General features: G+C 44.3%; 1 protein-coding gene across 1 annotated transcript in view; it reads right to left on the reverse strand.

The window, feature by feature from the left end:
* The window catches only part of SOS1 (SOS Ras/Rac guanine nucleotide exchange factor 1), a 556,506-nt gene that overhangs the window by 345,517 nt on the left and 196,596 nt on the right, over positions 1-14,393 (reverse strand). Inside the window, exon 7 of the mRNA XM_085611592.1 lies at positions 11,865-11,975. Within this exon, the coding sequence (XP_085467718.1) occupies positions 11,865-11,975 (111 nt within the window). The remainder of the gene's footprint in view (positions 1-11,864; positions 11,976-14,393) is intronic.

Raw genomic sequence — 14,393 nt, forward strand, 5'->3', positions numbered from 1 at the left:
GCAGTTTTACTGATAAAGCTATATAGAGCATAAACAATCTGTGAAAATTGGGTTTCACCAAACATATTTATCATTTGCACATCACCAAGTGTTCTGATTTGTTTCCATCCTATTAAAATATGTTTTCATCACACAGGATTAAAGAAAATGAGCTTTCATAACTGCTGAAATATATTTTTCACTTATGAAATATTTAAAAGTTGATTGTTAGAATGAAACCGGACACCCTAAAGACTTTCAATTCACCCTCTTTGTACAGCAGGTCACACAGCTCACCTTACAGAATCCTAGAACTCTGCAGTCAGAGAAAGAAATTTAATTGTACCAAGATATAAACTGACTATTAACCTCTATCTCAATTCACAGTGCAAACGTGGCAAGGTTAAAAAAAGATTAAAAGGCATCTTTATTGCTCCTTCACTTTCCGAGTTAACAGAAAAACAATTTGTTGTCAGCTTGCCAGAATGGGTGAGTAGGCGCTAAGGAAAATGCTACTTACCAGTAGGCATCTGTTCTTGGCTTGTAGAGCTGCAGATTCGCGTACTTTTCCATAGATCGCCATCTGGTGTTGGGCTGAGATGTTTGCACTTTGTTTTTGTCTTGGAAGAATTCTTTGTAGTCACGAGGTGACGATACTGCGCATGGGCATCAGCTTCATCCTTAGATTGTTTTTGCCACGCAGGGTTACGAAAGAGTAGTAAGAAGTAGAAAGAGATGTCCATGTGTAATGTATCCAAGTAAGATAGTACTGGAACAGATAGAGATATACGGGGAGGCGGGTGGGCATATACGAATCTGCAGCTCTACATGCCAAGAACAGATGCATACTGGTAAGTAGCATTTCCTGTTCAAGGCCTATGAGCTGCAGATGGAATACTTTTGCATAGACTATACAGCAGTTACCTCCTTAGCAGTGGTATCTGTTGCAATGGTTTGAAAAAGTGTTCTTAATACAGCCTGGCCCACACTAGCTTGCTGTTTTGCCTGTACATCTACACAATAGAGTTTTGTGAAGGTGTGTGGTGTAGCCCAAGTTGCTGCTTTGCAGATGTCATCTAGGGGAATGTTCCCTAAGAATGCCATGGAAGCCCCTAGTTTGCGTGTGGAATAAGCTCTAGGGGGAATGGTTAGTGTTCGTTTGGCTTTAATATAGCATATTTGGATGCAATTAACATTCCACCTTGCAATTCCTGCCTTTGAGCTGGGATTGCCTTTATGAGGTGGGGAGAAAGCCACAAAGAGTTGTTTGGTCTTTCTAAAGGATTTTGTCCTTTCAATGTAGTAGAGTATTGCTCTTTTAACGTCCAAAGTGTGAAAAGCTTGTTCTGCAACGGAGTCTGGTTGAGCGAAAAACACTGGGAGTTCAACAGACTAGTCGAGATGGAAGACAGATACGACTTTGGGTAAAAAAATGAGGGTTAGTCATAAGAACCACTTTGTTATGATGGATTTGTAAAAATGGTTCTTGCATCGTTAATGCCTGGAGTTCACTAACTCTCCTAAGACATGTGATAGCAACCAAAAAGCCTACCTCCCAAGTGAGGAACTGTAGTTCTCATTTGTGGAGAGGTTCAAAAGGGGGACCCATGAGTCTGGTAAAGACCACATTTAGGTTCCACACTGGAGATGGCGGGACTCTGGGTGGGATTATTCTTTTAAGTCCTTCCATAAAAGCTTTGATAGCGGGCACTCGAAACAAAGACAAATGTTGTCTGTTTTGGAGATAGGCTGCTATAGCAGCTAGATGTAGCCTAATAGATGTATATGCAGGGTTACATTGTTGTAGATACAAGAGGTAGCAGATAATGTTCTGAATAGAAGCATCTAGTGGATTGATTTTGTTGTGGCAAATCGTTTCCATTTTGCTGCATAGCATGCTCTGGTGGTAGGGCGTCTAGCTTCTTTAATGATATTCATACAGTCGGGCGGAAGATTTAGGTAGCCAAACTCTAAGACCTCAAGTGCCAGATCGCAAGGTTGAGTTGATTGGGATCTGGATGTCTTATCTCTCCATGGTTCTGAGTGAGAAGATTGGGTGAGAGATGTAGTTTTTGATGAGGCACTACTGATAGTTTCAATAGGATTGTGAACCATGGTTGTCGTGCCCATGTTGGAGCAACTAGGATCATTGTGAGGGAATGCTGTTTGAGTTTCTGAACCACTAACGGAATGAGTGGTAGAGGCGGAAAAGCATAAGCAAATTTGCCTGACCAGTTCATCCATAGCACATTTCCTTTGGACAATGGATGTGGATACCTGGACGCAAAGGTTGGGCATGTTGCATTTTGGTGTGTGGCGAACAGATCTATTTTTGGGTGGCCCCACATGTGAAAGAATGGAAGAAGAACTTGAGGATGAAGCTCCCATTTGTGGATCTGCTGTGTCTGACAACTGAGCAGATCTGCTATCTGATTGTGTACACCTGGGAGGTGTTCTGCAAGGAGATATATGTTTTGCGGAATGGCCCATCTCCATATGCTCTGAGCTAGGTGTGAAAGCTGCAGAGAGTGTGTTCCTACCAGTTTCTGTATGTAGTACATTGCTGTCATGTTGTCTGTACGGACCAGGACAGCTTTGCCTAGGAGGTGGAGATGAAAAGATTTTAATGCTAGGAAGATTGCTAACAATTCCAGGTAGTTTATGTGGAATTGTCTTTGTTGGGGGGGTCCATATGCCCTTGATGGTATGGGTTTGCAGATGAGCTCCCCAGCCGGTGAGTGATGCGTCTGCTGTTAGCACTGTCTGTGGAACCGGGTCGAGGAAAGGCCGCCCTTTGGAAAGGTTTTGTGTGTTCCACCACTGCCGAGAGCGATGGGTGCGGGCGTCTACCAACACCAGATCTGTAAGCTGACCTTGAGCCTGGTTCCACTGACGTGCCAAACATTCCTGTAAGGGACGCATTTGGAGTCTTGCATAAGGGACGAGGAGAATGCAGGAGGCCATCATACTGATGAACTGCATGAACACTCGCGCTGGTAGTGAGTGTTGAGGCTGAAATATTTGGATTAGAGCCTGTATGGCGCTTATCCTGACTGAATTAGGATATGCTAGAGCTTTTGAAGTGTCTATTGTAGCCCCTAGTTATTGTTGTATGCTGGAAGGTTGGAGATGGGATTTGGCGAGGTTTACTGTGAATCCCAAGCTGTGAAGCAGCTGAATTGTGTTGTGTGGGTGTTGCACACAGCTGCTGAGTGATTTGGCCTTTATGAGCCAGTCGTCCAGATAAGGGAAGACATGAATATGCTATCTCCTTAAGTGGGCTGCAACTACTGCGAGGCATTCGGTGAAGATTTTGGATGCTGTAGTGATCCCGAATGGGAGGACTTTGAATTGGTAGTGTTGACCATCTACCAGAAACCTGAGATATTTCCTGTGAGCGGGGTGAATGGGAATATGGAAGTAGGTGTCCTTTAGATCCAGAGTGGAGAGAAAGTCGCCCTTTGGAAGTAATGGAAGCACCTGTTTGAGTGTGACCATGTGAAAGTGGTCTGACTGAATGTAGAGGTTTAGCGGTCTGTGGTCCAGTATGAGCCTGAGGGAGACGTCCTTTTTTGGGATTAGGGAATACAGGGAGTAAAGCCCTTGGCCTTGATGAGGCAAGGGGACTGGTTCTATTGCATGTTTTTGTAATACAGAGAGAACCTTTTATTTGAGAAGTGTCAGATGTTTCGAGGACATGGGACGCTGTCTGGGAGGAATATTCGGGGGGGTAAGAAGTGAGTTCCAGGCAATAACCATATTGAATAATTTGTCTTACCCACTTGTCTGTTGTGATGGAATTCCAGACAGGTAGGAACTGTAAGAGACGTCCCCAGACAGGAGTGGGATGATCGGGGAGGGGGGAGTGCAGGGAAGTCACTGTTTAGTGGTGGGGGGTCCGGCTATTGTTGCCACGACCTCTCCCTTTATTATTGATGCCTCTGTAGCCTCCGCGAAAGTATGCTTTCGGGGATATTTGAGTGGGGCTCTGGTAGAATGAGGAGAAGGGATGTTCTAAACCCATGGTTTTGGTGGCGGCTCCGTAGAAGGAGCGGCGAAAAGAGCCTCTAGGGGAAGGAAACTGTAAGGCCCCCATAGACTTAGCAGTTTCGGTATACTTCATCTTTTCTAGGGATGTGTCAACTGCGGTGCCGAAAAGATGTTCCTGATCAAACGGTTGATTTAAAATAGCAGTTTAAACTTCCTGCTTGAATCCGGAAACCCGAAGCCAAGTGTGTCTACACAACAAGATGCTAGTGTTAATAGCACAAGTTGCTAGTGTTAATAGTGCAAGATGCGGTATCGGCCGCATCGAGCGCACATTTTAATGAGGTTTTGGTAATCAGTTTGCCCTCCTGCTTAAGCTTGTTGGATTTTTGTTTGTACTGGTCAGGAAGATTTTCCATGAGCTTTTCAAGCTTGCCGTAGTGAGCCCTGTCGTACCTGGCCAATAAAGCTTGGGCATTGCGGATCCGCCAACGGTTTGCAGCCTGCAACACAATACGTTTCCCGTATGCGTCAATTAATTTGGATTCCTTATCAGAAGGGGGGGGGGGGGTCGTCTGTACGTCTTTGCACGCTTGGTACTCACGAACCGTTGAGCCAGAGTGACTGTCTCTTGTTCAGTGTCAGGATCGTCGGCCTCGGAGACGAAGATGTGTTATTCATCACCTGATTGTCCAGATTCGAACTGCTTTCGCAAGACATTTCGTGACGTCGAGCCCGACTATCACGGATAGTTTTCTTCAACCTGACCTATGCACAGGCCGTGCACTTTTTATCTTCGAGCTCTGGAGAGAGGCAGAGATTGCATACCTTGTGCAAGTCTGTGTGTGGTAACTTAAAATCACACCCGGGGCATTTTTTAAAAGGAGTCCTTTCCATTGACTGCAGGCGTGGTCGGCGCGGAGAGACCCAATGGCCCGCGTCGAAGATAGAGGAGTTTGTTTTAAGATGCGCGTCAAAAAGGAAAACGCGATCGAGACAATACCGTCGAGTGAAGATGGATTGCGTGTCGAAAGGGGATTCAAAACCGATATCGACCCGGAGCGCAGCAATTCACATCAGAACCCGATGGTGGGAAAAAACAATCTAAGGATGGAGTCGAATCCCATGCGCACTATCATCCTAGGGACCTACCTACCTTGTGACTACAAAGACTTCTTCCAAGACAAAAACAAAGTGCAAACATCCAAGCCCAACACCAGATGGCGATCTAAGCAAAAGTATACAATCTGCACCTCATATGCCTCGAACATATAGCTCGCCCTGATAATATCTGACTCACCATAGCGAGTGGGTGAGTAGATTTCTCAAAGCCTGAGTAGTAACTACCCGCCTCATGAGGTTCCATACAATAGAAACTCTCCTCCCTCCTTGTTGGGATGGGTGGTGGTAAAAGTAACACACCACGCCAGATGGAAAAGGACAAGAAAGCCACTATTTATCAAAACCTTTTTGTTTGGGTGAATGCAGGTGAAGCATGGGTGGACAAAGCACTTTAAGTTCACTGACAAGATGTACTGAAGTGATGGCTACAAGGAAAACCACTTTCAAAGTAAGCAAACGCAACTGTTCAGGGGAATCAAAAGACCATCCCATCAAAAAAGTAAAGACCAAATTCAGATCCAACTCAGGTATGACAATGGTTGTTGGGGGATACACAGGTAAGCCTCTTCAAAAACCTTAAAGCAGTACAGATCTGAACAAGGATGGCTGGTCAAGAAGACAAATGATGTCAGGAAGTGCAGAAATATAGCCTTTAACAGTGCCTATTGAAAAACCTTGCAGAGTTAAAGAAAGTGAAAAATGCAACGCACCAGACAGGCGAACCTTCAAAGGATCTACATGTTGCTCATTATGCCACACCACAAAACGGTTCCATCATCCTCAGTAGGCTAGTTTTGTGGAGGCGCAATGTCTTAACAATATAACAATGAACACCCCAGCAGCAGATGAAAGCAGCTCATGTGCCCCCCCCCCCCCCCCAATCTCTAGGTATTAAGATAGAGTCTCTGGAGTTTGAGGTGAAGAACCTTCCCAGACTGAAGAGAAAATTTGCTCTGAGAAGTAAATGGAGCAGAGGACACAGGGAGAGTTGGGGCAGTCTGACAACTACGTACTTTTTAGCCAATTAAGGGAGAAAAGAATGACTTTTGCCAAACCCTGGCAAAGCCTCCTCTATACCCAAGGAATTAAGATTAATGGGGAAAATGCGTAATGAAGCAAAAACCTCCACATCATCAAAAGGCATTTTCTAAGTACTCTCGCAACAGAAACTGGAAGGCACAGAACTGTGGGCAACACGCATTCTTGAGAGTGTCAAATAAGTCTTTTTGAGGGGTGCCCCACAGGGTGAAGATGTCTTTAACCGTCTCCAGGTGGAACAGACCTCGAAAAATAACAAAACACAAATGTTACCAGACCTACAGGTCTAGCGAGTTGAATAATCTACTCGACGTATCTGTAATGTTCTTGACCCATAAACTGGTCTTAAATTGTGTAATCTTAGGATATTTTCTTTCCCCACGCTTCCATTTTCTTCATGATCACATAAGAGAGCACCTTCAAATATGTGAGTTCAGCATGACTGCTGTGCAAAAAGTATTTTGTTTTATATAAAGGACTAAATCTTTGCTCCACATATAATAAGAATCTAGCCCACTTATAGGGTACACATGTCACCTGACTTGCCTCTTAGTACACTAACAGTATTATCATCATGGTAGAAGCAGTTCATGTTTAGATACTCTCTTTTAATAAATATATCACTAAAGCATGATGTGATAGTGCACTGTTATTTACAGACAGCACATTTCCCATTGAAAAGACCAAAACATTTCACAATGACTTACAGTTTTACTGATAAAATGATATATCGTACAGACGATAATATGTGGAAATTGGAGTTTCAGCAAATATTCATAATTTGCGCATCACCCATAAAGTGTTCTGATTTGTTTTAAAGTCCCTGTTTCTATCATATTTTAGAATTACAGAAAATGTTTCTCACTGCTGCTATATTTTGAAATATTTGTACAGTTCAATTACAAGTTATTTAAATGGTGAGCTAGATAAAAAAACTGACTTTCTATAGCCTTTTATTTCACACTTCCTGTATCCCAGCATGATTGTCAGAGTTTACTTAAATTTCTCCAAATTTGTAGTTAGAAAAAAAAAATTAAACACTAATCTCCAGGATAAAATAAACAGCAATTTGTAAGAAGTCATAAGCGGACATTTGACCTATGTCACTGAACATACAACAACAGTGACACAATATAAACAAGATTTAAAGTCATCTTTAATGCTCATTCACTTTCTGAATGAACATAACTCCTTTTCTTTGCCAACGCCAGCTCTCGCGCCAGAAAGGGTCATATTAAGTGGGCCAGTAGAGGCCTGTGGAGACATCATTCGTGATCAACAAGATGATGCTGACTCAGGCTGTTGGCTCCGGTGGTCAGAGAGCCTGCTAGATGGTTGGCGATCAGTCAGAGCCCCTTCACCTATGCCCAAGCACAGTCTCAGGATTTGTCTGCAAAGAAGACGAGACCGCAAACCTCACTGCTTGCGATATTCCACATCAGCATCATGTTGTCTGTTAAGATCTTGACAGATCAGCTACAAAAGGAGAACTGGAAGGCTTTCAGGGTCAGATAATTTGCCTATAACTCTAGCAGGCTCATTTTCTGAACCTGCTCTCCTAGCGAACTGTAGGCCCTGATCTCCAGTTCCTCCAAAAGCGCACGCCACCCCAAGTGGAATGCTTGCATCACTAATGTGGTCACTGCTGGTGTTTTTTTGTGTGGGGGCACAAGGACATTCATTGCATCAGGTTCTCCTTTATCGGCCACCAGATAATGTCTGTTGCAGGGTCCTGGGAAATTACCTCAGTGTCTGTGGCAATTGCTCGTGCTGGAACCACTGCAGACAGAGGCACCAATTGCAAGCCCTCATGTTCCAGCATGTGTGACCAGTGGGATGCAGGAATCCAGCAGATGAAGAACCATCAGACCTGGAATACAAGTTCTCGTCTGAAACATCGGAATCATATTTTGAATGTCCAATATTCTCTGAAGGGAGGGTGGGGGGGTCCAAAACCTATCCAGTACTACCCCTCTGAACAAGAGATATGAAGAGGGCAGTAGGTGTGGCTTGATGGAAAAGCCCAGGTCGAACAGCAGGGATGTTGTGGTCAGTAACCAACTGCAGCAAGCCTACCTTGAGTGGTCAATCAAAAAGATATGAGAAAACTGAAATCCTCCTACCTGCATAGACGTCCCGCATCTTGAACTTTTCCTTGCACTAATCTGGAGTAATGGCCTCCAAGCCTGCAGAAAGAAAGAATTCTCCCTCAACCGACTGAGTGTGTTCCCTTGGAGGAAACTAAGGCAGCTTTCCAGATAATAAAGGGGAGAACAAACAGCCTCCCCACGCACCTTCGGACCATCACCACACTTCCAGAATTCTGAATGGCCCTCAAGACCTGGCTGTTAGAATAAGCCTCCGGGACCTGCATGCGCATGGATACCCTATCAGGTGATTAGCGGCGCTTTATAAACCCTGATTGATTGATCAAACATAAGAAGAAGGGTTGCTGGACCTGCCTGCCTTTTCTTTTGCCTCTGGACTGCCATGGATATTGGTTTGGATCCTGAACAGGCTTAGTGGGCTGAGGCGGGTGAAAGTCAAAGCTCTTTCAAAACCTCCAAATGTACAGAACTGCCAGTTGTCTTGAGGTGAGAATACCAATTGCAATGACAGGGTTGTAGCCCTTCCTGCCTTGAATCTCTCCAGGCTTGAGTCAGCTTTATTTTCAAGCAGACAAGAGGAATTGAATGGCAGGTCCATTAGACTAGCCTGCACAGCACTGCAGAAGATGGTGGACCTCATCTGTAGAGCCTCCTCAGTGCTACAGAGGAGCCCATGGCCATTAGGTTGACAGTGTCCAGGACTGCCCTAATAATTAGCCAAGAGGTGCTAATCTCATAACACCACTGCAAAGTGCTCTTTTAAGTAGTCTGGCAGCCAGGCACCACCACGTTAATCATTTCCCATAAAGGATGGGTGAGCCCAGACAGCAGGCATGTGGCACTCAAAGACTGTAGGGCTAAACTTACAGGACAGAACAACAGTTTTCCTACCACCTCCAATTTTTTGGGACACCCTATCAAGGAGAACAGGGGGGAAAGCCTTCAGATTCTGCTAAGTGCATCACCAAGCTTTTTTGGTAAGGGATGGTTAGAGAGAAAAGTGGGATCGAATGGAGCCAGTCTATAGCAGTGGGCAATGACTCTTCACAGCTGATCTAAAAGTGAAACTGTCATAAGTCACATAGATGGGATCAAGCAAGGCCTCACTCAATAAAAGCAGCGGTTCTGATGCCGGTAAGGCAGGCTATAGGTACACTGAAAGTAAGTGGGACATGGTCTCCACTGCAGGTAGGGGTAGCTCATGCTGCACTACTGCCTCCCTCAGTATGGCATGAAAACAGGTTACGCGGGGGGGCAGCCATGATGGAAATATCTCCAGTTCTGAGGTTCTGTTGTCTATTGTCATTCTGTGATACCAAGTAGTCAGCTGCATCTGAAGCTGTATGAGCCAGGAATTAGGCCACCTCCCTGCTGTTGCTGCCATCATGTGGTATCACCTCAGGCATTTCGATGTGTTACAGATCTAAACCAAAGGTATGACCTAGGGCGTCCCAACACTGTTGACATGATGTGAGATTCCTTGCTATGCCCAACATCTTCAGCCAATCTTGGAGTTTCCCTCCTAGATAGAATAAGGATAGACTTTGTTTTAGTAGGCTCTTTCTGTGGAAGGGCCATCATCTTTAGTAACACCAGTGGTTGTGTCAGTAGTACTGGTATCAACAACAGTGAAGAAACCACTGGTAAGGTGTTCAGAAATGGTGTAACCCTGGCTGGCACCAGAGATATTCCTTGAGGCAGGCCACTGGATCTGAATGGTGCGGAGGGTGAACCTGCCAGCAGTATTCCTAACAGAGCTCCAAATAGTCCCATGTGGACCAACAGGGGACTGTTGCGTTCCTAAAAATCATACTCATGGTGGGACTACACCAGAAACTCAAGGAATATTAGAGTAGGTACTGGAGCCAGGAATATCATCTTAGCAGGTGCTGGCTGGAAAACCAGTAAAATGGTCGGAACCGGAACTCTGGAGAAGGAACAGAAGGATACAGTTGCACTGCTAGAGGAGCTTCTTAGGGCGAAGTGATGTCAAATAACTGCAATCGAGGCGAGCGGTCATCCCTTCTCTTCTTCTATACTCCCTCATCATTTCCTTTGATGACCTTGAGAATTGAGAAAATTGTGACATCAAGGCTGACTGTGAACAGCTTCGGGCAAGACGTTAATCGCATATGCCTAGAACAAAATAGCCTTCTGCTCCTTGATGACCTTAGGCCACATTTTCAGCTGAACTTCCAATTGTGATTTTGCCCCAGGCATCATAAGCAGACCTGTCACGTACAGATATGGACATATAGCCATGACAGGAGCAGAAGAATCTTAACCCAGATTTATTAGAGGGGGATATCTCCTAAGCACTGCACAAAGTTGAAAATGTTGTAGAAAATATGAAGTCATAAACGGCAGTTCCGGATAAACATCAAAGTGGATGGAAAAAGAGGAACCCAAGTCAACGCCCCACAGTGGCAGTATATTGCTCCAGTGACCTAGGGACAGATGTACGACCATGTCATTTTGCGAGTCGCAAATTGTGCTCAATTGAGAATCGCAATTTGTGACTCCCAAATTGACATGTACAACAGTGTCAGAGACACTTTTAGCGATTCTCAATGGGATAGCAAATTGCATGCCTCATCAATATTCATGAGGCACTCGCAATTTGCAACCCCATTGAGAATGGCTGGCCCTCCCAGATATGGTGGCCCCCTGGGCTCAGCAGACCTCCATGTCTGGGACCGCTTTTAAATAAGGCAGTTTAAAAAAAAAAAAAAAAAAAAATGTAGGTTTTGGCTTGCGCAAACGGATTGCAAATCAATTTGCGCACGCAAAAACAGGTCGTACATCTGGCCCTTTAAACGAATGCTGCTAGCAGAGCTGGCGCTAGTACCACCTACTGGTGTGGGTGAGCTACTGCAAAGTTTCCAGATCCAGTCTGGCACCTGGGGATATTCAAAAAGGTGAGGAACCGGCAGGTAGAAAATCCATAAGAATTAAAAATGTCCTGCCTACTGTAAAGGAAAGCTTGTATTGTATCAAGACAGAGGTGAGGATTACCTCCCACTGGATTCCGATTGAAAATGTGTATTGTTATAATGCCCACGTAGCTGTTATGAGGAGTGGTGTTATTTTCTAAAAATGTGTTTTTAATATTAAAGTGCATTTTTTATGCTGTGGCTAATGAGTTGGCTACGTAATTGACAACGTTCTGGTAGGATTTTTAGATTTCAGAGATGGAACAAAAGCAGTAGCACCAGTAGATCTTCCAAATATAATGGAGAACCTTATGCTAACTGACAAATAAGAAGGTATACGAGTAAAGTCTGATTATTTCAGCATGCACTGTTGGGCGTATTGGCAATTTGGGGGTCAAATGTTGTCTGTTGCTGGGTTTTTTGTCATATTCATTGGGAAGTGTAGTTTTGTGACAGCTTTTTTGGCTGCTACTGAATAAAGTTAAGAAAGAAAGGCATAATCCTCTCCAGTCCATATCAGAATAAAAACTTTCCAGGTTGAAAATGGATTTATTGAACGATGTTCTAACTGAGAAAAATCTTCACTAGGCTCCCATAGTTACTGAACCAAGTTACCAAACAGTTCTACAAGGTTGTCTAGGAGGACTCATTTCAAGCTGATAATTCCTAAACGTTAAAATAAAAACACTGAATGTACCTGTAAGTATAGAGCTGCTCCAGGCTTTGATAAATGACTGAGAAAATGGTCATGGAAGCCACTACGCAACACTTCTTGCGCATAAGATTCATAAGGATCAAATGCCAATTCCTTCAAAAATAAATGAGAAACATATAACTGAATGAAGATAAAAACACACAATTACAGCATAGCAAGCATTACATCTCCTCCCGCAGCAAAAAATAAACTTTTGCAGCTTAAAACTTAGTACAACAGTATAATACATTATCACTTATTTGATTTGTCTAAATTGAAATCTGGACATTTCTTAAAAAGCAGCAAAAACATACAAGTCGATAAACGTGTTCTACACAAAAAACAAATGCTCTTTATATCTTAATTGATCTTGGAACAAAAACGTACATCAATGAGGCTTGTATTCTCTCTCTGTCATTGTAACCAATCTTCATCCTAGAGCAAGCACCACGGGGGAAAAAAACTCTGAAAGGCACACTTACTCCTGATGCCTTCATCAGGAAAGTACTCTACAGACTGCCACCTCCGACACCGTGTCTTTCAATATTCCTTAGATCCATACTTCAAGGAAATCTGAAGTCACACATTCTGAGAGAATCAACATAGTCAGCTGGCCTACTCACTTCCCGCAATTTCACCATTTACATTTCTACTTCATAAACATAGCTGTAAAGTTATCAGAAGTCTTTAGCCTGTCCCCAACTCTTTCTAACCTAAATGTAAGCTAGTCTAGCATCCCTTTTCTTAAAGCTGGTCCCACCTACCATCAAGCTGTAACACATCCAGAGATGACTGAATTGGTCCAACATACAGGAACGACACTTATTCACAAGCACTCATCATGTTGAACAGTCATCCTGTTACTTACATAATTTAAGATAAAAAATGCATTTGTAATGCTCAAGTTCCACTAGGGCACCGTGGTGTTGAATAACAACTGTTTATTGTTACCTAGGTGGTATTTATTTTAAAAATATTTTTATTGGTTTTCGCTTTAATCGTAGTTACATACATAATCCAGTTGACAGTTCGGTTATTTACACATCGAATTAGCAATCCTAGGGAGAAAACATCAATTACAATCATAGCAAAGTCATGTGTCGCTCTCCAGTGCGTTGCAATTCCATTTCTACTGATGGGGAAACACAGATGTCGCCCCGGTAGGCATTCCACTTGCCCCACTTTCTGTCCCATTTCTTAGGGCACCCTTGTGCTTTCAACACTTCTTTTACGGCAATCATACAATTATCATATTCTCTAACCCATAGTCTAAGTGAAGGTCTGTCTGCTACCCCCCAAAGCCGTGCAATTTCCCGTTTAACTAGAGTATATCCCAGTGTTTCCATTTGTTGTTCTACCTCCGTGAGGTCCGTCTGTTCCCACATGTTAAGGAGCCCCAATCTTGGTGTAAGGGTGAGTTCCTTTCCCAGGGCTTCACAAATATGACCCGTGGCCCCCTCCCATAACTGTCGTATGCCTGGGCATTCCCAGATCATATGATAAAAGGTTGCATCTTGTTGACAGACAGAGCGAGCTCATTCTTGAGCCAATTCTCGTTAGGGTTGGTCCGGTCAGATAGGATCTATGTAGGATTTTAAGTTGAATAAGCCGGTAACGGAGGGTAATGGCGGCCTCCCGGGAGGACATCAGTTCCGCCTGCCAGTCTTCATCATCAATAGGCCCGAGGTCCACCTGCCACTTCTCCTGAAGTTTACAGAATGTATCAGGTAGATTGTTACATAACTTTTTATATGTTGATATGGCTTTGGTGAGCAACGGCCCGTCGAGTAGTCTGTCCTCCAGGGGGGAGGAGTCCGGCAAATCCGCCACATCCAGAAGAGCAGTGGTGATGGCGTGTCGGATTTGCAGGTATCTAAATACCTCACCTTGGGCCATGTAATATTTTTTCCTTAAGTCTTCGAATTTAAGGATTGCACCCCTCTGCACTAGGTCTCGTATAGTACAGATCCCAATAGTATCCCATTTGGCGAACTTAGGTTGGTGACATAAAAGTCCCAGCTTTTGACTAAACCACAGTGGTGTGGCTTTGGTGAGGACATTTGACCAGCCAAGACGGGAGTTTGCCAGGTGCCACATGGCGACTGTGTGGGCTGTGGGGCAGAGTTATTGTCCTTTCCGAGCCCTAGAATACTGTGACCCCAAGAAGCCCGCGCGTCCCATTTGGTATTTATCCAACATGTACGCAGGGTCAATCGGGGAGCGGTAAATCCAATGATTCACCACCACCAGTTGTGAAGCCCAGTAGTAGAGTCTATCTTCTGGGAGGGCAATGCCTCCGTCGTACCACCCCTTGGTTAACTTGTTCAGCGCTATGCGCGGGGCTCCCCTGTCCCACAGGAGCGTCCGGACTTCACTCTCCACCCTTGAAAAGTATGCATCCGGGACCTTGTGTGGACAGTTTTGAAGAATATAGAGGAATCATGGAAGGGCCAGCATCTTGAAAAGAGCCGCCCGACCCACTAGAGACAGGGGTAGAGACCACCAGTGTTTAACATCTGCACGTAATCGGGC

The sequence above is a fragment of the Triturus cristatus genome, chromosome 6 (assembly GCF_964204655.1).
Source record: "Triturus cristatus chromosome 6, aTriCri1.1, whole genome shotgun sequence".
Lineage (NCBI taxonomy): Eukaryota > Metazoa > Chordata > Amphibia > Caudata > Salamandridae > Triturus > Triturus cristatus.